Below are 19,867 nucleotides of genomic sequence, written 5' to 3'. Positions count from 1 at the left end.
CTGTCAGAGGTCATGTCATCCTGTGAGTCAGAGGATGATATGGCCTCTGACTGGCAGTACACGCCTCTCTATTATCCTGAGTGCCCTAAAACCATCTGACCTCTGCCCCTGTGATCACAGTCTAATGTTGACAGTCACCAATCACACAGAGAAATCATCACGCATTGTTTAGATCCCAAGTTTATCAAACACAGTGTGTTGGAAAAATGTCCACAAAGACATCCAAATCTGACATGTATTTGCACGTCTCTGTGAGTGAAGAGATAGCTTACTGTAACTGTTACATATGGCCGACAGATAAATCGTGTTTAATTCACAGATAGTAAAAAAAAAAAAAACTGTACAGATTAGATAAAGACCTATAACTTTGAGAGTTCTCCTAGATGTAGTTCTCCAAGATGTAGGAAAACATGGTTACCATGAAATGACCAGTTTGGTAGAAATTGTAGTAACCTGACTGTCCTCAATTTGACAAACATTAACTCCTGTCTTAACCCACTCTTTAGCTCATCTGCTCAATTAGTTGGTTTATTGATTAATTACATAAAAACATCTGAATGAATAATCCATGCAATTAGGACTATTGCACATTGTAATATAAAATATTAGGAACTCATTCCTACTGTTTTGAGGTGTAATAGATTGTGACCAAACCATGTGTTGATTGTCAGTGGAACAAACAAAGACCTTGAAGGACTAATAAAATCACCACAGTTTCAGGCTGGGCACCAAGATTAGTCTCACCAGTTCAGTATCCAACCATATGTGAAATATGGTTACGATCTCCTCTTCTGTTCCTGAGTTATGGCGTTGAATAATGTCCAGAAAAGTATTTTTGTGGAGCATTATGATGCAACAGTGAAGTTGACCTTTGACCTTTTGGATATAAAATGTCATCACTTCATCATTTTATCCTATTAGACATTTGTGTGAAACTCTGTCATAATTAGCGTATACATTTGTGCCAAATTTGAAGAAATTCCCTCAAGACATTCTTGAGATATCGCGTTTACGAGAATGGGAGTGTTTGATAACACAATTAGAAACAATAGTTTTTAATATTCTTTCATGCACTACCTAGGTAAATGCTGGTTAAAAATCATAATAATGTCTTTATGTGCAGTGAAAAATGGGGTGTCCTAATTTCTCACTGTAATCACTAGAAGGCTCTGAAAATGATCATTCCGTGATCATTAACTCTCTCATTTTTTAGAGTAGTGTGTATCATGATGGCCTTGACGTTGGTATGAATCATCAAGGTCTCCAGACCAGAAAACTCTTGATACAACTCAGTAATAATACAACAATACAGATCAAACTGATAGTAATTTTAATATATTGATAATGACTATACTGATATTAACACTGTTAATAGATTCTTTTGGAGACAATGATTTCTTGAACTGTCAGTTTAAATATTTTTGTTTTAGCAGATATTGTGTTTGTGTTGCATATTCTCAAAATGGTGTTAAATAAAATGACCAAAAACTAATTGCCACTGAATCTCTGAGAAACACAGCTGAGCTGCAGGGTGTAGTCTGCTGTTTACACTGTATTTGATAGGTCTGTACAAGCCACAGAGAGTGGAGAGCACATGGCATCAATTTGGGCATAGCAGGTACTTTTTGCCCGAGGCCCCCCTAGTGGATTAATCCAGCCACGCAGTTCTGAAATGGTTGGTTACTGTACACAGTCAAGCCAAAATCAAACACTTCATCAGGAAATAATCTTGGCTGAAAAAAGTACTCTTCACACCATTGACAGCTTTGACATTTTATTGTTCCATTAATCATATCTTACAGGTTTTGTAAGCAGTTCCAACTTGAAAATCCACCAACTGTTAGTAATTATAACTAATTCTATAATCCATGTCACCTTTCTTTCCTTAAATGAAAACGTATGTATACAGTATGATCCCTTCAAAGCCATATCTTCATTGGGGAGTGGAAGATCAAACAGGTGTGAGGCAGTGCAGTGACACACAAAGAACTCAGGTCACACGTGAAAAAGGAGAGAAAAGTCTAAAAGTTCTGGCAGGCCACGCTTGGATAGGGGTTTGATTTTCTGCTGCATGGTGAGGCTTCATCTACATGAACTCATTGAGGAAACTATTTACTGTCCCTTCAGGTGTCTCCTCCACAGGCAGTCCGAGACAAAAGGAGGGGACCACGAGGAGATCGGGGTCCTTGATCTCGAGTTCAACATCCGTGTTGCTGTAAGAAAGGGATATAGAAATTACATTGTGGTCATTCATCCTAACCCTAACCATTATAAGTTGCAGAAAAACCCCTGTAGTGTTTATTGCTTCAAGCATTTTACCAACCTGATTAAGAATGATGTGGACTCAGTGAAGTAGAGTGTGCTCACAGGCAAACATCCCATGGTTACAGACATGATGTAGTGGCCTGAAAAAGAGAAAACATTCAAGTCATGACAAATGTCACCAGTATCAACTCTATATCTTAATCCCAAAACAGGCTCATGCATCATTCTATAGCATCTCCCCCACCTTTCAATTCTGGCATTGATCCTGTCCACGCGTTGATCTTTAATCCCTCCCCTTCAATGGATGGACTCCCACTGTGTAGCGTAGACAAAAATGTGGCATCATCGGGAATATCTAGCGGTTCCAGGGTTGATTGCAACGACTTTTTCTCACAGCTCTGGTTTTTGCTGTCAATCTCGTAGAATACCCCCTGCCAAGTGTAACAGTGACACACACAACGACACAGATTTAAAAGTCACAGCACAAAACCGTTTTACGTGGTCTGTGATATTTATTCAAGCAAGGAATCCGTTACCTCTTCAAAAAACATCAGTAGATCCAGACCTAGTGATGTGTTCGTGGGGTGGCTCTCGTTTGATCTGAAGCGCAGTTTCTTGCCCATTGACTCGTAAGTGAACGCACCAAATGCTCTAATCTCACCCTTTAGGGATATCTGGTTTCATTCAAAAGCATACATTGGGAAAGAAAGAGAGAGGGTTTAATTATATATTGAAAACAGTTCCAGCCCTGGTGCTGTAAAAATCATAGAAAACTCACCACAGTCATGAATCCTGTCATATTGGGTGCATCTGAAAGAGAATAGTTTCAGTTAGAGGGCTCTTAACACACGCTAAAAACAAAGTGTCAGACATTAGGCACATTTTTAGATTAATATAAATCTAATGGTCTTGAAAGATCCCTAACACATGGACAACTCATACGTAATTGAAGAACAAAAAATGATGGAGCTGCTCATTCTTACGGCAAGGCTGATGGTGCTCTGCATGGGTGGTGGCAGTCAAGCACATGAGGACGAAGAGCGTGATGGCTGCATACATTTTCGTGTTCCAGAGAGAGACACAAGATTAAAGGTAGAGATGGCAAAAACAACCCGAAGCGCATCTAACTTTCAGTGAAGTTACGGCTGCTTTTATAGGGCTAGATAGTGGTGCAGTCGGTAAGTATTGCGTAAAAAGACCCAGGATGATAGCCCCCTGGACTTCAAACATCAAGCTGTCTAAACATACAAGTCTCTGTCCTGGCTGGTGGTGACCCAATGAGAGGATTTTCATAGGCTATCTTTTGTGATTGTTCAGCTGTCCTCAGATGTCCTCATGTCATGTTTATCTTGCCTCATGCTTTCAAAAGTGTCTTTCAGTGTGTCATGTGTAAACTGAAGGTGGGAAATAGAGATATATCTATTTAACTCTACATTTATTGATAACAGCTTCCAACCTAAACCAAGATAACATGGCCAAGAAGTACTGTATGTAGGCCTATAGCTATATTTAAAAAAAAAAAAAAGCCTAGATTGGCCAGACATGGGAGAATTTGTTTGCCAGAGACTGAAACCTTCTCACTTTCTGTTCCATAATTGCTGCGGAACCACATTTGATGTACCACACAGGTTCCAAGAAGTAGTTCCTCATTTCTAACAGTCTTCTAGTGTCAAAAACTGCACATACATTATACTGCACAGTGAAGATAAAACATGCATGTGAAGTAACAAAATGCGAAACACATTTTTGAGTGGAGGGAGACTCTGATCAATTTAAATGTACTTTTATGAAGTCTTAATTTTACAATGAACATTTGATTTCATTTCATGTAATTTTTGTTTTGTAATAATTAGTTAATTCTTCTCAGGAGTGAAATCCCATCAACCTTGATTTGATGATTCCTCCAATTGTAAAATACAAAATCCTAGAATAGCCTCTATCTGTGCTATCTGTCAACTGAAACCTTCCCAAAAGAATCAGTCTAAAATGTATTTATATGTGTGTGGAGGTCTTAAACTATAGTGAGGTATTACATTTATCTCTGATATCCACAGTCACCCAGAGGAAGATAATCACAGAAAATATATTCACAAACTGTGATCCAAATGATTTTGACCATAAATCACTATATGTGCGTTTGATCAGTGTTTGAAGCTAAACTATCCAAAGGTCAGGTTTCATATTTTTCCACGTTTATACCCCCCAGGTTGTTTTCCCTGTCTGTAACTGGAGTGTTGTCCATTACTAACACAACTACCTGTGTGTTCAATAAGGTTAATGGATGAATATTTAAGTGCAATTCAGAGCCCTAACTCGGGTACTTTAATGATCTTGGTGTCTAGTTAGATTTTAGGTGGCTATCACAACTGACAAACTGACTCCATTAAATGTTTTTATTTGAATGTTACAATTTGTTGTAACCCAGAAAAAACATTACACATAGACAATGAAGAAGAAAAGCCAGGTGTATGTATAATGTCTCTCAATGTAATAGTGAACTAACACATTTTACAATCCCCACTATGAAGCTGTATAACAGACTGAAGAGTCTTGGTTAGCAGTAAATTAGGCAGCCCCCCAAAACACCCTTATACTTTCTTCTCTAAAAGTGATCCAAACTAAATAGAAAGCCTGTGGTGTTTATACCAGATCATCTGCATGAGCCAGGTCAGAAATGTGTTGTTGTCACAACTACACTTTGTGCAGCTGTCTTTTGTTCTTCTACACACCAAAATGTCCCTGTTGTGTCAGGGCTTTCAAGCAAACAAGTCAGTGCACTCTGACAAGGGAGAAACAGCAATAATTTGTTTATCTCATGTATTTGACCGGGTTAAAGATGAGTCTTTCTTATCTGATACTGTAGGCTACAATTGTTTCAAAAATTCCAAAGGTTTTGGTCGTTTTTATGTCAGTAACGTTCTTCATTGGAAAAGGCTGCATTTATGTACACGTTACATTGTAAAAAGCAAAAATGAAGTTCCAGCTGCACTGAATTTGTCTTGCATATGATCTCTTATGGAATAAAAGCTTTTTTTCTGGTTTGTTAGTGCACTTGTGTCTGTGTTTGTGTGACTGTAGCACATTTTGCTCCTTAAATGTTATATTAGTGGCACTGGTTTCTTATGAAGCTAAGTGGTCACATCTGTACAAGCATGTGTCATTTTTAAATAAATTGACTTCATGAACAGGTAAACACACCTAAAGAAGATAGAAAATAAATGTTGTCATTTAGGACAAACTAATTAAAATTTTTCTTCCTCATCACAGTTTTAATTTTTAAAGGTTTTATTGAGTAGTAGTAGTAGTAGTATTGAAAACTGAAAACAATAGTTTAATAGCCCTTCTGACAGCAGACAGTTTTGTCTGTCATTGCAGGAAAAGCACAGGTGTTACTCATGACATAACAAGGGCTCTGATTTATTCAAGTGTCCCAGTCAGCCATGACATTGAGACAGAGATCCAGCATGTACAATATGGGTACCCTGAAACTGAAGCAGCTAATGGAATTCAGCTGTCATTAATTTTATTATTTGCACCTGTGCTTTTCCTACTGAGACATGTTAAAATATCTTCTGTGAAAAAGACATTGATGTCTATCTAAACTTTGATATTAGCATGCTATAGGCTTTTTAAAAGTACAGAGTAGCCCTCTAAATACTTGAAAATCTCCTCTAAATTGTTCAGAGCCCTTGTAGTCATGAACATGTGATTAACATGTACTTTGCTTACTATAAACTAGGATGCTATTCATTAAAGAAGTCAGGAAATGGAAAGAAAATGCATAACAAAACTAAAAGAGATGCGTGTAACCACAAACATATGAGATTTTCAATCTCATTCATTTGTAGTTATCAAAATGAGGGAAGCCCTTCTCTTAATGCACCACTTCTTCTTCTACCAACCACATCATGACAGTTCAAGAAGACTCAATATTTGCACGGAAACGACATAATTTATGTATAGAGTAAATAGTTGGGGGCCTAATATTGATCCTTGTGGGACACCTCTATCAACAATCTGGGGACTTGATTTAAAGGCATCAGCAACAACAGTCTGAGCTCTACCAGAAAGATATTTGAAATATCTAATGAATCGAAATGATTACATAACTACTATGTATTCCCATTAACAGGCCCTCGTTATCCTGATGTTACTTTTGAACAGAAAATTGAACAGTTTTGCAAAAAGCTGGTATTTTTGGTATGAATTAACAATTTAAAGGGATTTAAAATGATTTAAGAGATTCAATTAGATTTAAAGTAACACTACACATATACAAGCAATACACTTGATGAAAACATTTCAAATATTTGAGGCAATACATTTGTATTCATTGATTTTTGCATAAAGAAGAAATATGTATCAGTGATAACATTATGAAACGTGGTGTAGAGTAGATTCATTTATATATTAATTCAATGAATTGGGTCATAAATGTCTTGGGGGTTACAATAGGTTAACCGAGGAGCTGAGGTTAACCCGAGGAACTCACGTTAGCGATCTCAGTGTCTTCCTTTAAATCACTTCTCAAATCTTACTTTTACAAGAAGGCTTTATTATAGTAAATCTGTTGTTTGCCCTGTTTCTATTCCTCTTTTATCATTTTAATTTCACGTGTTTTTATTGTACACTTTGCTCTATCAGGTCTTATGGTCTAAGTTTTGATTATGTTTTTGATGTTTTTATCCTGACTTAGTGTACTATTTTATCTTGTTCTGTAAAGCACTTTGTATCTGTTTAAAAGTGCTATACAACTTAAGTTTATTGTTGTCATTATTATTATTATTATTATTATTATTGTTGTTGTTGTTGTTATTGTTGAATAAACTTCCCTTATTTTAATTTTCATTGTTGTCTAATTAAAAGTTGTCACAACTACACTTTGTGCTGCTGTCTTTTATTTTTCTACACACCAAAATGTTCCTGTTGTGTCAGTGCTTTCAAGCAAACAAGTCAGTGCACTCTGGCAGGGGAGAGACAGCAATAATTTGTTTATCTCATGTATCTGACCGGGTTAAAGCTGAATCTTTCTTATCTGATACTGTAGGCTACAATTGTTTCAAAAATACCAAAGGTTTTGGTGTTTTTTATGTCAATAACCAGCTTGTTCTCTCTCCCAACTCGTCACATATCGAAGCTTGGTCAGGACCCCGTGGCGTCACTTTTTAATACTCTGGGTACCCCTTTAGCGTCATTTACAACGTGCAGGGTAGTCTGATAGACTTCTGTTGAACTCCCACAATGTCTGACTAGACGCCATGAGACTGATGACGTCTATATGAGGTGACAAATTTCAGCCTCGTCGCCAGAATAAAACGTTGGCATTGTACGTTTCTGCAAAGCACAGATGCGTTGAATATATACATTTCAAACCCTGTAATACGTAGCATATTAAAATTTCAAAAATACGTATCATATCAACATTTCTGAAGTGACGTACTTCACATGTCATCTATGTAAGCTGACTGACTTTCTTATTAGGAGGTGGAGGGGTCAGTGGGTGGCTTGCAATGTTGTTGGCAGAAAGTTGGAAATCAGCAGAGAGCACGGCTCGCGATCACCTTGCCGTTGTTATTTTATTTTTTATTTTAACTCAAACCATGATCTTTCTCTAATCCTAACCAAGTGGTTTTTGTACCTAAACCTAACCAGACCTTAACCACCGCGTTGTCACACCATAAAATATAATGATTTTTTAACAGTGACTGCCATAATACTGCGCGTTGGAGAATTATGCTAAAGGGGTACGCAGTGCGTTAAAAAGTGACGCCACGGGATCCTGAGCAAGCTTTGATATGTGACGAGTTGGGAGTGAGAACGTGTTGCAATAAGGTTCTTCACTGGAAAAGGCTGCATTTATGTACATGTTGCAACATTGTAAAAAGCAAATCTCATGTATCTGACTGGGTTAAAGATGAGTCTTTCTTATCTGATACTGTAGGCTACAGTTGTTTCAAAAATTCCAAAGGTTTTGGTCGTTTTTATGTCAGTAACGGTCTTCATTGGAAAAGGCTGCATTTATGTACACGTTACATTGTAAAAAGCAAAAATGAAGTTTCAGCTGCACTGAATTTATCTTGCATATGATCTCTTATGGAATAAAAGCTTTTTTCTGGTTTGTTAGTGCACTTGTGTTTGTGTTTGTTGTGTGTTTGTAGCACATTCTGCTCCTTAAATGTTATATTAGTGGCACTGGTGTCTTAGGAAGCTAAGTGGTCACATCTGTACAAGCACTTTGGTGAGAATGTGTCATTTTTAAATAAATTGACTTCATGAACAGGCAAACACACCTAAAGAAGATAGAAAATAAATGTTGTCATTTAGGACAAACTAATAAAAATCTCTCTCGAATGTAAAAGCATCACAGTTTTAATTTTTAAAGGTTTTATTGAGTAGTAGTAGTAGTAGTATTGAAAACTGAAAACAATAGCTTAATAGCCCTTCTGACAGCTGACAGTTTGATCTGTTCATTAAAGAAGTCCCTAAATGGAAAGAAAATGCATAACAAAACTAAAAGAGATGCCTGAAACCACAAATGAATGAGACTGAAAATGAAGGGAACATGGGGGATTATGAAAATGAGGGAAGCCCTTCTCTTAATGAACTCATTCCCCTTCTACTGACCACATCATAACAGTTCAAGAAGATTCAATATTTGCAGGGAAACAACATTATTTATGTATAGAGTAAATAGTTGGGGGCCTAATATTGATCCTTGTGGGACACCTCTATCAACCATCTGGGGACTTGATTTAAAGGCATCAGCAACAACAGTCTGAGCTCTACCAGAAAGATATTTGAAATATCTAATGAATCAAAATGATTACATAACTACTTTGTATTCCCATTAACAGGCCCTCATTATCCTGATGTTACTTTTTGAACAGAAAAGTGAACAGTTTTGCAAAAAGCTAATTAACAATGTAAAGGGATTTAAAATGATTTAAGAGATTCAATTAGATTTAAAGTAACACTACACATATACAAGCAATACACTTGATGAAAACATTTCAAATATTTGAGGCAATACATTTGTATTCATTGATTTTTGCATAAAGAAGAAATATGTATCAGTGATAACATTATGAAACGTGGTGTAGAGTAGATTCATTTATATATTAATTCAATGAATTGGGTCATAAATGTCTTGGGGGTTACAATAGGTTAACCGAGGAGCTGAGGTTAACCCGAGGAAATCACGTTAGCAATCTCAGTGTCTTCCTTTAAATCACTTCTCAAATCTTACTTTTACAAGAAGGCTTTATTATAGTAAATCTGTTGTTTGCCCTGTTTCTATTCCTCTTTTATCATTTTAATTTCACGTGTTTTTATTGTACACTTTGCTCTATCAGGTCTTATGGTCTAAGTTTTGATTATGTTTTTGATGTTTTTATCCTGACTTAGTGTACTATTTTATCTTGTTCTGTAAAGCACTTTGTATCTGTTTAAAAGTGCTATACAACTTAAGTTTATTGTTGTCATTATTATTATTATTATTATTATTATTATTATTATTATTATTATTATCATTATTATTGTTGTTTTTGTTGTTGTTATTGTTGAATAAACTTCCCTTGATTGGGGGTTAAAGATTAATCTTTCTAATCTGTTACTGTAGGCTACAATTATTTTAAAATATATTGTTTTCAACCATTTGTGTTCTTTGCGTTATGTATCAGTGATAACACTTTAAAACATGGTGTAGAGTAGATTAATTTATAAAAACTTAGCACATTTTAGCAAATTTGTGTTTGGTAGATTATTTCTTTGTTGTAACAATGCTTCTTGGCAATAACTCTTATACCGTTGGAAAGCCTGTTTATTTCCCTTTTAAATGGTGCCACATTTGTAAGGAACATGCATTTGTGGGATGAGCAGCAGAGCTGAGTATGTGGGTTGTGCCCAAGAAAAATTTGCCAAATCTTCTCTGCCAATGCCAAACAGCTTATTTTGCTGTTGCTATTGACTCTTGTTTTGAGCTTTTGGCAGCACCTATGAGCATGGGCCCTGCTACAGTGGTCAGTGTCTACTCCAAGAATCGGCATGCCACGCACTGCACGCAGCCAATCTCCTGTCTCATAGGGCTGCCAGAAGGCCTGCCATGACTGCCCTTCACCGTCAGGCCCGTTAACGCTGGTGTCGGCAACACGTGCACTGGAACCTGAACATGTGGAGGAACGTTATGTTCAGCGATGAGTCTAGATACTGCCTACGGCAGTTGGATCGTAGGGTCAAAGTGTGGGGAAGACACAGAGAATGCTATGCTGATTGCTGCACCGATAGAGTAACATCTTTTGGTGGAGGCAGTGTGATGGTGTGGGGCGGCATCTCCCTCACTGGAAAAATGAAGCTTGTCATCATTGGAGGCAATCTCAATGCAGAGAGATATCGAGATGAGATTCTGCAACCAGTGGCAATCCCATATCTCCACAGTCTGGGACTGAACTCTATCCTCCAAGATGACAACGCTTGCCCCCACAGAGTGGGATTTATCAGAGACTACCTCCAGAATTTGGGAGTGGAGAGGATGGAATGGCCCACCAGCAGTCCTGACCTCAACCCCATTGAACACTTGTGGGATCAGCTTGGGCGTGCTGTTCGTGTTCGTGTTCCAGAGTGACCAACACAACCACGTTGGCTGACTTGCGACAAATGCTGGTTGAAGAATGGGATGCCATCCCACAGCAGTGTGTGACCAGGCTGGTGACCAGCATGAGGAGGAGGTGCCAGGCTGTTGTAGCTGTGTATGGTTCTTCCACACGCTACTGAGGCTCCTGTTTGTTAAATGAATAAATTGTTAAATTACCAATATGTCTTGTTTCTTCAAGCTTCAATCATCCAATCCACCAAACACCAAACAATGTCAATGGCAGAATAAGCTGTTTGGCATTGGCAGAGAAGATTTGCTCATCCCAAAAGTGCATGTTCCTTACAAATGTGTTACAACAAAGAAATAATCTACCAAACACAAATTTCCTTACTTTTTGTGCTAAGTTTATCAATTCAATGAATTGGGTCATAAATGTCTTGGGGGTTACAATAGGTTAACTGAGGAGCTGAGGTTAACCTGAGGAACTCACGTTAGCAATCTCAGTGTCTTCCTTTAAATCACTTCTCATATCTTACTTTTACAAGAAGGCTTTATTATAGTAAATCTGTTGTTTGCCCTGTTTCTATTCCTCTTTTATCATTTTAATTTCACTTGTTTTTATTGTACACTTTGCTCTATCAGGTCTTATGGTCTAAGTTTTGATTATTTTTTTTGATGTTTTTATCCTGACTTAGTGTACTATTTCATCTTGTTCTGTAAAGCACTTTGTATCTGTTTAAAAGTGCTATACAACTAAAGCTTATTGTTATTATTATTATTATTATTGTTGTTGTTGTTGTTATTGTTGAATAAACTTCCCTTATTTTAATTTTCATTGTTGTCTAATTAAAAGTTGTCACAGCTACACTTTGTGGTGCTGTCTTTTATTTTTCTACAAACCAAAATGTCCCTGGTGTGTCAGTGCTTTCAAGCAAACAAGTCAGTGCACTCTGGCAGGGGAGAGACAGCAATAATTTGTTTATCTCATGTATCTGACTGGGTTAAAGATTAATCTTTCTAATCTGTTACTGTAGGCTACATTATTTTAAAATATATTGTTTTCAACCATTTGTGTTCTTTGCGTTATGTATCAGTGATAACACTTTAAAACATGGTGTAGAGTAGATTAATTTATAAAAACTTAGCACATTTTAGCAAATTTGTGTTTGGTAGATTATTCTTTGTTGTAACAATGCTTCTTGGCAATAACTCTTATACCGTTGGAAAGCCTGTTTATTTCCCTTTTAAATGGTGCCACATTTGTAAGGAACATGCATTTGTGGGATGAGCAGCAGAGCTGAGTATGTGGGTTGTGCCCAAGAAAAATTTGCCAAATCTTCTCTGCCAATGCCAAACAGCTTATTTTGCTGTTGCTATTGACTCTTGTTTTGAGCTTTTGGCAGCACCTATGAGCATGGGCCCTGCTACAGTGGTCAGTGTCTACTCCAAGAATCGGCATGCCACGTTTGACTGATCTGGATAGGGCTCGTGCCATAGGGCAACTTCAAGCTGGTGTTCCGCAAAACCAAGTTGTGGCATTATTTGGAGTGAGCCCTAGCACCATCTCCAAAGTGAAGGCCAAGTTCCATGTAACAGGGGATGTCAGAGTCAGGCCGCGAAGTGGGCGTCCCAAGAAGACGACACCCCAAGAAGACCGTTTCCCCACCCTGTCAGCACTTAGGTACCGTAGGCTGTCTTCTACAGATTTGCAGTCAAGGTTTGCAGGACGATATGGCCAACACCTTTCTGCCCAGACAATTCGGAACAGATTGCACGCAGCCAATCTCCTGTCTCATAGGGCTGCCAGAAGGCCTGCCATGACTGCCCTTCACCATCAGGCCCATTAACACTGGTGTCGGCAACACATGCACTGGAACCTGAACATGTGGAGGAACGTTATGTTCAGCGATGAGTCCAGATACTGCCTACGGCAGTTGGATCGTAGGGTCAAAGTGTGGGGAAGACACAGAGAATGCTATGCTGATTGCTGCACCGATAGAGTAACATCTTTTGGTGGAGGCAGAGTGATGGTGTGGGGCGGCATCTCCCTCACTGGAAAAATGAGGCTTGTCATCATTGGAGGCAATCTCAATGCAGAGAGATATCGAGATGAGATTCTGCAACCAGTGGCAATCCCATATCTCCACAGTCTGGGACCGAACTCTATCCTCCAAGATGACAACGCTTGCCCCCACAGAGTGGGATTTATCAGAGACTACCTCCAGAATTTGGGAGTGGAGAGGATGGAATGGCCCACCAGCAGTCCTGACCTCAACCCTATTGAACACTTGTGGGATCAGCTTGGGCGTGCTGTTCGTGTTCGTGTTCCAGAGTGACCAACACAACCACATTGGCTGACTTGCGACAAATGCTGGTTGAAGAATGGGATGCCATCCCACAGCAGTGTGTGACCAGGCTGGTGACCAGCATGAGGAGGAGGTGCCAGGCTGTTGTAGCTGTGTATGGTTCTTCCACACGCTACTGAGGCTCCTGTTTGCTCCTGTTGACCAATATGTCTTGTTTCTTCAAGCTTCAATCATCCAATCCACCAAACACCAAACAATGTCAATGGCAGAGTAAGCTGTTTGGCATTGGCAGAGAAGATTTGCTCATTCCACAAGTGCATGTTCCTTACAAATGTGTTACAACAAAGAAATAATCTACCAAACACAAATTTCCTTACTTTTTGTGCTAAGTTTATTAATTCAATGAATTGGGTCAAAAATATCTTGGGGATTACAATAGGTTAACTGAGGAACTGAGGTTGACCCAAGGAACTCACGTTAACAAACTCAGTTCTTTTAAATCACTTCTCAAATCTTACTTTTACAGGAAGGCTTTATTATAGTAAATCTGCTGTTTGTCATGTTTCTATTCCTCTTTTATCATTTTAATTTCACTTGTTTTTATTGTACACTTTGTTTTATCAGGTCAAAATATCTTCTTTGAAAAAGACTAATCACTGCTGTTGTCACATTTTAGGCTTTTTAAAACTGCAGTCCTTTAAATGCTTTTATGAAAATCTCCTCTAAATGGTTCAGAGCCCTTGTAGCCATAAACATGTGACTAAAATGAACTTTGCTTACCATAAACTGTGTAGCATAGGATACTGTTTATGAGAGAAGTCCTAAAATGGGAAGAAAATGCAAAACAAAACTAAAAGAAATGAAACCACAAATGCAGGTGAGGGTGGGAGGTGGGTTTTTGCAAAAAGCTGGTATTTTTGGTATGAATTAACAATGTAAAGGGATTTAAAATGATTTAAGTGATTTGTGATATGCTAGACACTTGATGAAAACACTTCAACTATTTGAGGCGATACATTTTTATTCACTGACTCTTGCACAAACCAGAAATATGTATCAGTGATAACACTATGTACTATGTGATGTAGAGTAGATTAATTTGTATATTAATTCAACTAATATAAATGTCTTGGGGGCTACGATAGGTTAACTACAATTACACAGTAATAAACTGTGAGACAGAGACAGAACAGAGACAGAGATGGTTTTGCATGTCTGTTTTACGGCCGCAGACAGATGAGTTTTGAACCCTCTTTAACACTTTCTGTAACACTGACAAACTATGGCCTCATCTCTGCAGAAGTACAGTACAAAGAAACTGTCTAGACTTTCCTGCTGGCATGCAAGACTCAACAATATGCAAAAGTGAAACTGTTGCATCACAGAGGTAGGTTGAAACCACCAGTTGTTAAGTGTTTCTGGTGAAGAGGGATTTTTAATGATTTTATGCAGATTTTCTGATATTTTGAAACTAATTGCAGGGCTTATCACAGCGGAAAGGAAACTTCACAAAAAGATCTCATCTTTGCCCGACCTGTTTCTCCTACACATATTGTAACTCCTCTAGACACCACTATGAGATATGTATATTTTGTCATACCTGTACTCATGTGTGGGGTCCAACATTAAACTTTTAAAACTTGAAAATGTGACTTTACAGCATGAGAAATGTGTGTCATTATATGTAAGCGTTACCTGCCTCGTTACAAAAGGTAAAAGATGTTCACTGTTAGAGACCCGCAGCTGTGGAACTCCCTACCTGAGGAACTCACGTTAGCAATCTCAGTGCTTTCTTTTAAATGACTTCTCAAATCTTACTTTTACTGGAAGGCTTTTGTATAGTAAATATGTTGTTTGTAAAGTTTCTATTCCTCTTTTAACATTTTAATTTCACTTGTCTGTATTGTATGCTTTGTTCTATCAGGTCCTAAGTTCTTTTTTATCCTGACTATGTGTACTATTATAATTATTTTTATTGAATAAACTGCCCTTATTTTAATTTTCTTTTAACTGTTGTTTAATTAAAAGAAAAAAGTACCAACTTAAGTCCCATTTTGTTCACAATATCTCAGGAGTCTTTCTCGAAGCTTGTTTATATGTCTGTAAATTAGGCCTACATACTGGTATTACAAAACTCTTCTTTTTTAGAAGCAATTTGATATCATCCATTTGTCAGGTATGAAAAATGTTTCACAGAACAAAAACAACGCAACAAAAATGATGGAAAATAACATTTATTATCTTTTAAAAGTTCCTCTATCCTGGCAGCGTGGACTGGCACATCAGATTAATGCATTATAGTCTATTTAACAATAGATTTTAAACGATTCAAATTTACTTTTATGAGGTCTTAATTTTACAATAAACATTTGATTTCATGTATTTTCATGCATTTTCATGCAGCCTTACTATGCAGACCACTCCGCCTGACAGATTTATGGGTTCATGTTTATGTCAAAAGCAATTTATGTTTCTAGTCTGTATAGCAAAGATTCTTAGGTTGGGAATGTAATGTTGAATTTTATTTTCTGTGTTTGTTCAGCATGACTTGTGCACTTTAAGCTATAGTTATGTAATTCTGAGACAGTTTGATTTATGATGGTTTATATATTGAGAGGATTGTGCATGATTATATTGTAGGCTTCTACTTTACTCATGGATGAAGTTATGTTTTTGATTTGTCCTCTGCCCAGAACAGCTATTGCCTTTTATTTTTTTTCTTGTCTTTCCCTCCTCACCTACTGTGTGTTAGTCTCATTAGCCCTGCCCTGTTCCCTGTGTCTTCCCCAGCCTATCACTTCCTTTCCTGTTCTCCTGTTCCACCTGCACCTCATTTTAGTTTGTATTTAAGTCCTGGTTTTCAGTTTAGTGTTGTTGGATCCATTCTTCTGCTCTGCTTTGGTCTGTATTGTTTAGTTCAGTTCTATTCAGTTCAGTTTTGCCCTGCACTGCCTGTACTCAAGCTTAAATAAAGAAGTTATTCTTCAACCTTGCTCTGCCTGCAGTCTCCTGCATTTGGGTCCATCTGCTCCACTGACAGGTGCAGGACATTTATCTCTGATATCCACAGTCAACCAGAGGAAGCTAATCACAGAAACGATACACACAAACTGTGATCCAAATAATTTTGACTACAAATCATTATATGTGTTTTATCAGTGTTTGAAGCTAAACTATCCAAATGCCAGATCTCACGCATGATAGCGCCGGCCAGAGGGTGTTAAGGAGAATTCGCCAGAAAGAACATGGTCAGATTAACTAATGATACCGTTTGCTTTCTGGACCACACGCTTGTTCCAGATGGAGGACAGGTCTTTCTGCTAGACTCGAATGATCTTGGAGCAGACTTTAACAATGCTGTTTAGAGTTTCCCTTGTCCTTAACTGGAATGTTGTCTATAACTAACACAAGTACTGGTGTGTTCAATAAGGTTAATGCATGAATATTTAAGTGCAATTCAGAGCCCTAACTCGGGTACTTTAACAATCTTGATGCCTGGTTAGATTTCAGGTGGCTATCACAACTGACAAACTGACTCCATTAAATGTTTTTATTTGAATGTTACAATTTGTTGTAACCCTTTATTCAGAAAAAACATTACACATAGACAATGAAGAAGAAAAGCCAGGTGTATGTATAATGTCTCTCAATGTAATAGTGAACTAACACATTTTACAATCTGTATAACAAGCTGAAGAGTCTTGGTTAGCAGTAAATTAGGCAGCCCCCCAAAACACCCTTATACTTTCTTTTCTAAAAGTGATCCAAACTAAATAGAAAGCCTGTGGTGTTTATACCAGATCATCTGCATGAGCCAGGTCAGAAATGTGTTGTTGTCACAACTACACTTTGTGCAGCTGTCTTTTGTTCTTCTACACACCAAAATGTCCCTGTTGTGTCAGGGCTTTCAAGCAAACAAGTCAGTGCACTCTGACAAGGGAGAAACAGCAATAATTTGTTTATCTCATGTATTTGACCGGGTTAAAGATGAGTCTTTCTTATCTGATACTGTAGGCTACAATTGTTTCAAAAATTCCAAAGGTTTTGGTCGTTTTTATGTCAGTAACGTTCTTCATTGGAAAAGGCTGCATTTATGTACACGTTACATTGTAAAAAGCAAAAATGAAGTTCCAGCTGCACTGAATTTGTCTTGCATATGATCTCTTATGGAATAAAAGCTTTTTTCTGGTTTGTTAGTGCACTTGTGTTTGTGTTTGTTGTGTGACTGTAGCACATTTTGCTCCTTAAATGTTATATTAGTGGCACTGGTTTCTTATGAAGCTAAGTGGTCACATCTGTACAAGCATGTGTCATTTTTAAATAAATTGACTTCATGAACAGGTAAACACACCTAAAGAAGATAGAAAATAAATGTTGTCATTTAGGACAAACTAATTAAAATTTTTCTTCCTCATCACAGTTTTAATTTTTAAAGGTTTTATTGAGTAGTAGTAGTAGTAGTATTGAAAACTGAAAAATAGCTTAATAGCCCTTCTGACAGCAGACAGTTTTGTCTGTCATTGCAGGAAAAGCACAGGTGTTACTCATGACATAACAAGGGCTCTGATTTATTCAAGTGTCCCAGTCAGCCATGACATTGAGACAGAGATCCAGCATGTACAATATGGGTACCCTGAAACTGAAGCAGCTAATGGAATTCAGCTGTCATTAATTTTATTATTTGCACCTGTGCTTTTCCTACTGAGACATGTTAAAATATCTTCTGTGAAAAAGACATTGATGTCTATCTAAACTTTGATATTAGCATGCTATAGGCTTTTTAAAAGAACAGAGTAGCCCTCTAAATACTTCTATGAAAATCTCCTCTAAATTGTTCAGAGCCCTTGTAGTCATGAACATGTGATTAACATGTACTTTGCTTACTGTAAGTTGCGTAGCATAGGATGCTGTTTATTGAAGTCAAGAAATGGGAAGAAAGTGCATAACAAAACTAAAAGAGATGTCTGATCGACAAATTAATGAAAGTGGAAATAGACTGAGAGTAAATAGCGTGTCACAAGGGAACTTTAAAATTACTGTATGAAAGGAAAGTGCGGGGGCGAAGGGGGGTGGGGGGTTATGAAAACGAGGGAAGCCCTTTTCCGAATGCACCCCTTCCCCTTCTACTGACCACGTCATGACAATTCAAGAAGAGCTCAGCTTGTTTCTATCTGAGAGGAAGTCAGCTTGTTTAAGTAATTTCCTCATGTCAAGTAGCTTACTGTATGTTATGACTAATAATGGCAGTACCCTATTATTTACCAAAACATAATAAGTTATTAACCTTTATTTATTAGATATTTTGGGGGAAAACAACATAATTTATGTATAGAGTAAATAGTAGGGAGCCTATCATTGATCCTTGTGGGACACCTCTATCAACAATCTGGGGACTTGATTTAAAGGTGTCAGAAACAAGTCTGAGCTCTACCAGAAAGATATTATTTGAAATATCTAATGAATCAAAATGATCACATAACTACTCTGTATTCCCATTGACAGGCCCTCATTATCCTGATGTTACTTTTTGAACTGAAATTGAACAGTTTTTGCAAAAAAGTTGGTATTTCTGGTATGAATTAACCATGAAAAGGGATTTAAAGTTAATTAAGTGATTCAATTAGATTTTAAAGTGATACTATATACTAAGGGTGTGCCCAAATATGAATACATTATTCGGCAAAGCACAAATAGTGTTTTTTTTTATGAATATTTGTTTCATAAAAATATATTCGAAAATGATTTGTTTTCGGGAAGAAAAAAAAACCCCATGTCAAATACCAGCACGCAAGTCGGTTACATCGCTATCTCAGTCTCTCTCCTCTGTTTCGCTGTTACGTCTATCATCAGATCTCAACGAGGGGAGTCACATCCACTTGCTACATGGTGCACATTTCCTTATTTTGACATCAATCACGGAGTTCGGGGTGTTCCCCAGAGATAAAGCTGAGCTACTGACACATGTGAAGTGCTCCAAAGGGACTCCATAGCCTGTTGCTCCCCTTCTCCTTTCCACAAAATTGGGTTGTAAAAAATAGGCAATAAATGAAAAGTGCAAAGCAAGAATCGCCTTTGAAGTTCTTCCCTACATGTTACACGGTGTGCTGTGTCTGTGTTATGTGCGTATAAATAGGCAGAGGTCTGTCTGCAATGAGGCGATGAGTAAAGTTTTAGCTCAGTAATCAGTGCAGTTGTCTATGATCTGGGAGACTCCAGTTTGACTCCTTCATATGGTAGTTTATTCATGAACACCTATTGTAGCACTTTAATTTTCTAAAATTAAAAGCGTAATAAAAACAAAAACAGGATTTTGAAGCCTCTTTTCACTTTTATTCGAATACAAATATAAATACAAATAATTTTGCTGCCTCAACAAATACAAATACAAATACAAATACTGGGCTCTCTGCACATCCCTACTATATAATGTATATATAAAGTAAACATTTAATGAAAACACTTAAAATATTTGAGGCAATACATTTTTATTCACTGATTCTAAACCAGAAATATGTATCACTGATAACACTATGAAAAAAGTGGTGCAGAGCAGTTTAATTTGTTAATTCAACATATTGGGCTACCATAGGTTAACTGCAATCACCCAGTAATAAACTGTAGATCAGAGACAGAACAATTTATAGTTCTTGTAGTGGCTGCAGACAGATGAGCTTTGAACCCTCATGATCACTTACTGTAACACAAT

The 19,867-nt window shown here is 37.4% G+C and overlaps 1 protein-coding gene across 1 annotated transcript; it reads right to left on the bottom strand.

The window, feature by feature from the left end:
- Window positions 1–1,757: 1,757 nt before the first annotated feature.
- Window positions 1,758–4,139, bottom strand: epd (ependymin). The gene is made up of 6 exons (XM_067607764.1): window positions 3,249–4,139; window positions 3,044–3,075; window positions 2,802–2,939; window positions 2,510–2,696; window positions 2,324–2,405; window positions 1,758–2,213 (listed from the first exon to the last, which is right to left on the bottom strand). Exons 1-6 carry the CDS (start codon window positions 3,322–3,324, stop codon window positions 2,087–2,089), a joined length of 642 nt encoding a protein of 213 aa, XP_067463865.1. The 5' UTR covers window positions 3,325–4,139; the 3' UTR covers window positions 1,758–2,086.
- Window positions 4,140–19,867: the final 15,728 nt, after the last annotated feature.

This window comes from Thunnus thynnus, chromosome 13, assembly GCF_963924715.1.
Source record: "Thunnus thynnus chromosome 13, fThuThy2.1, whole genome shotgun sequence".
NCBI lineage: Eukaryota > Metazoa > Chordata > Actinopteri > Scombriformes > Scombridae > Thunnus > Thunnus thynnus.
This window is presented reverse-complemented; position numbering and strand designations above follow the sequence as displayed.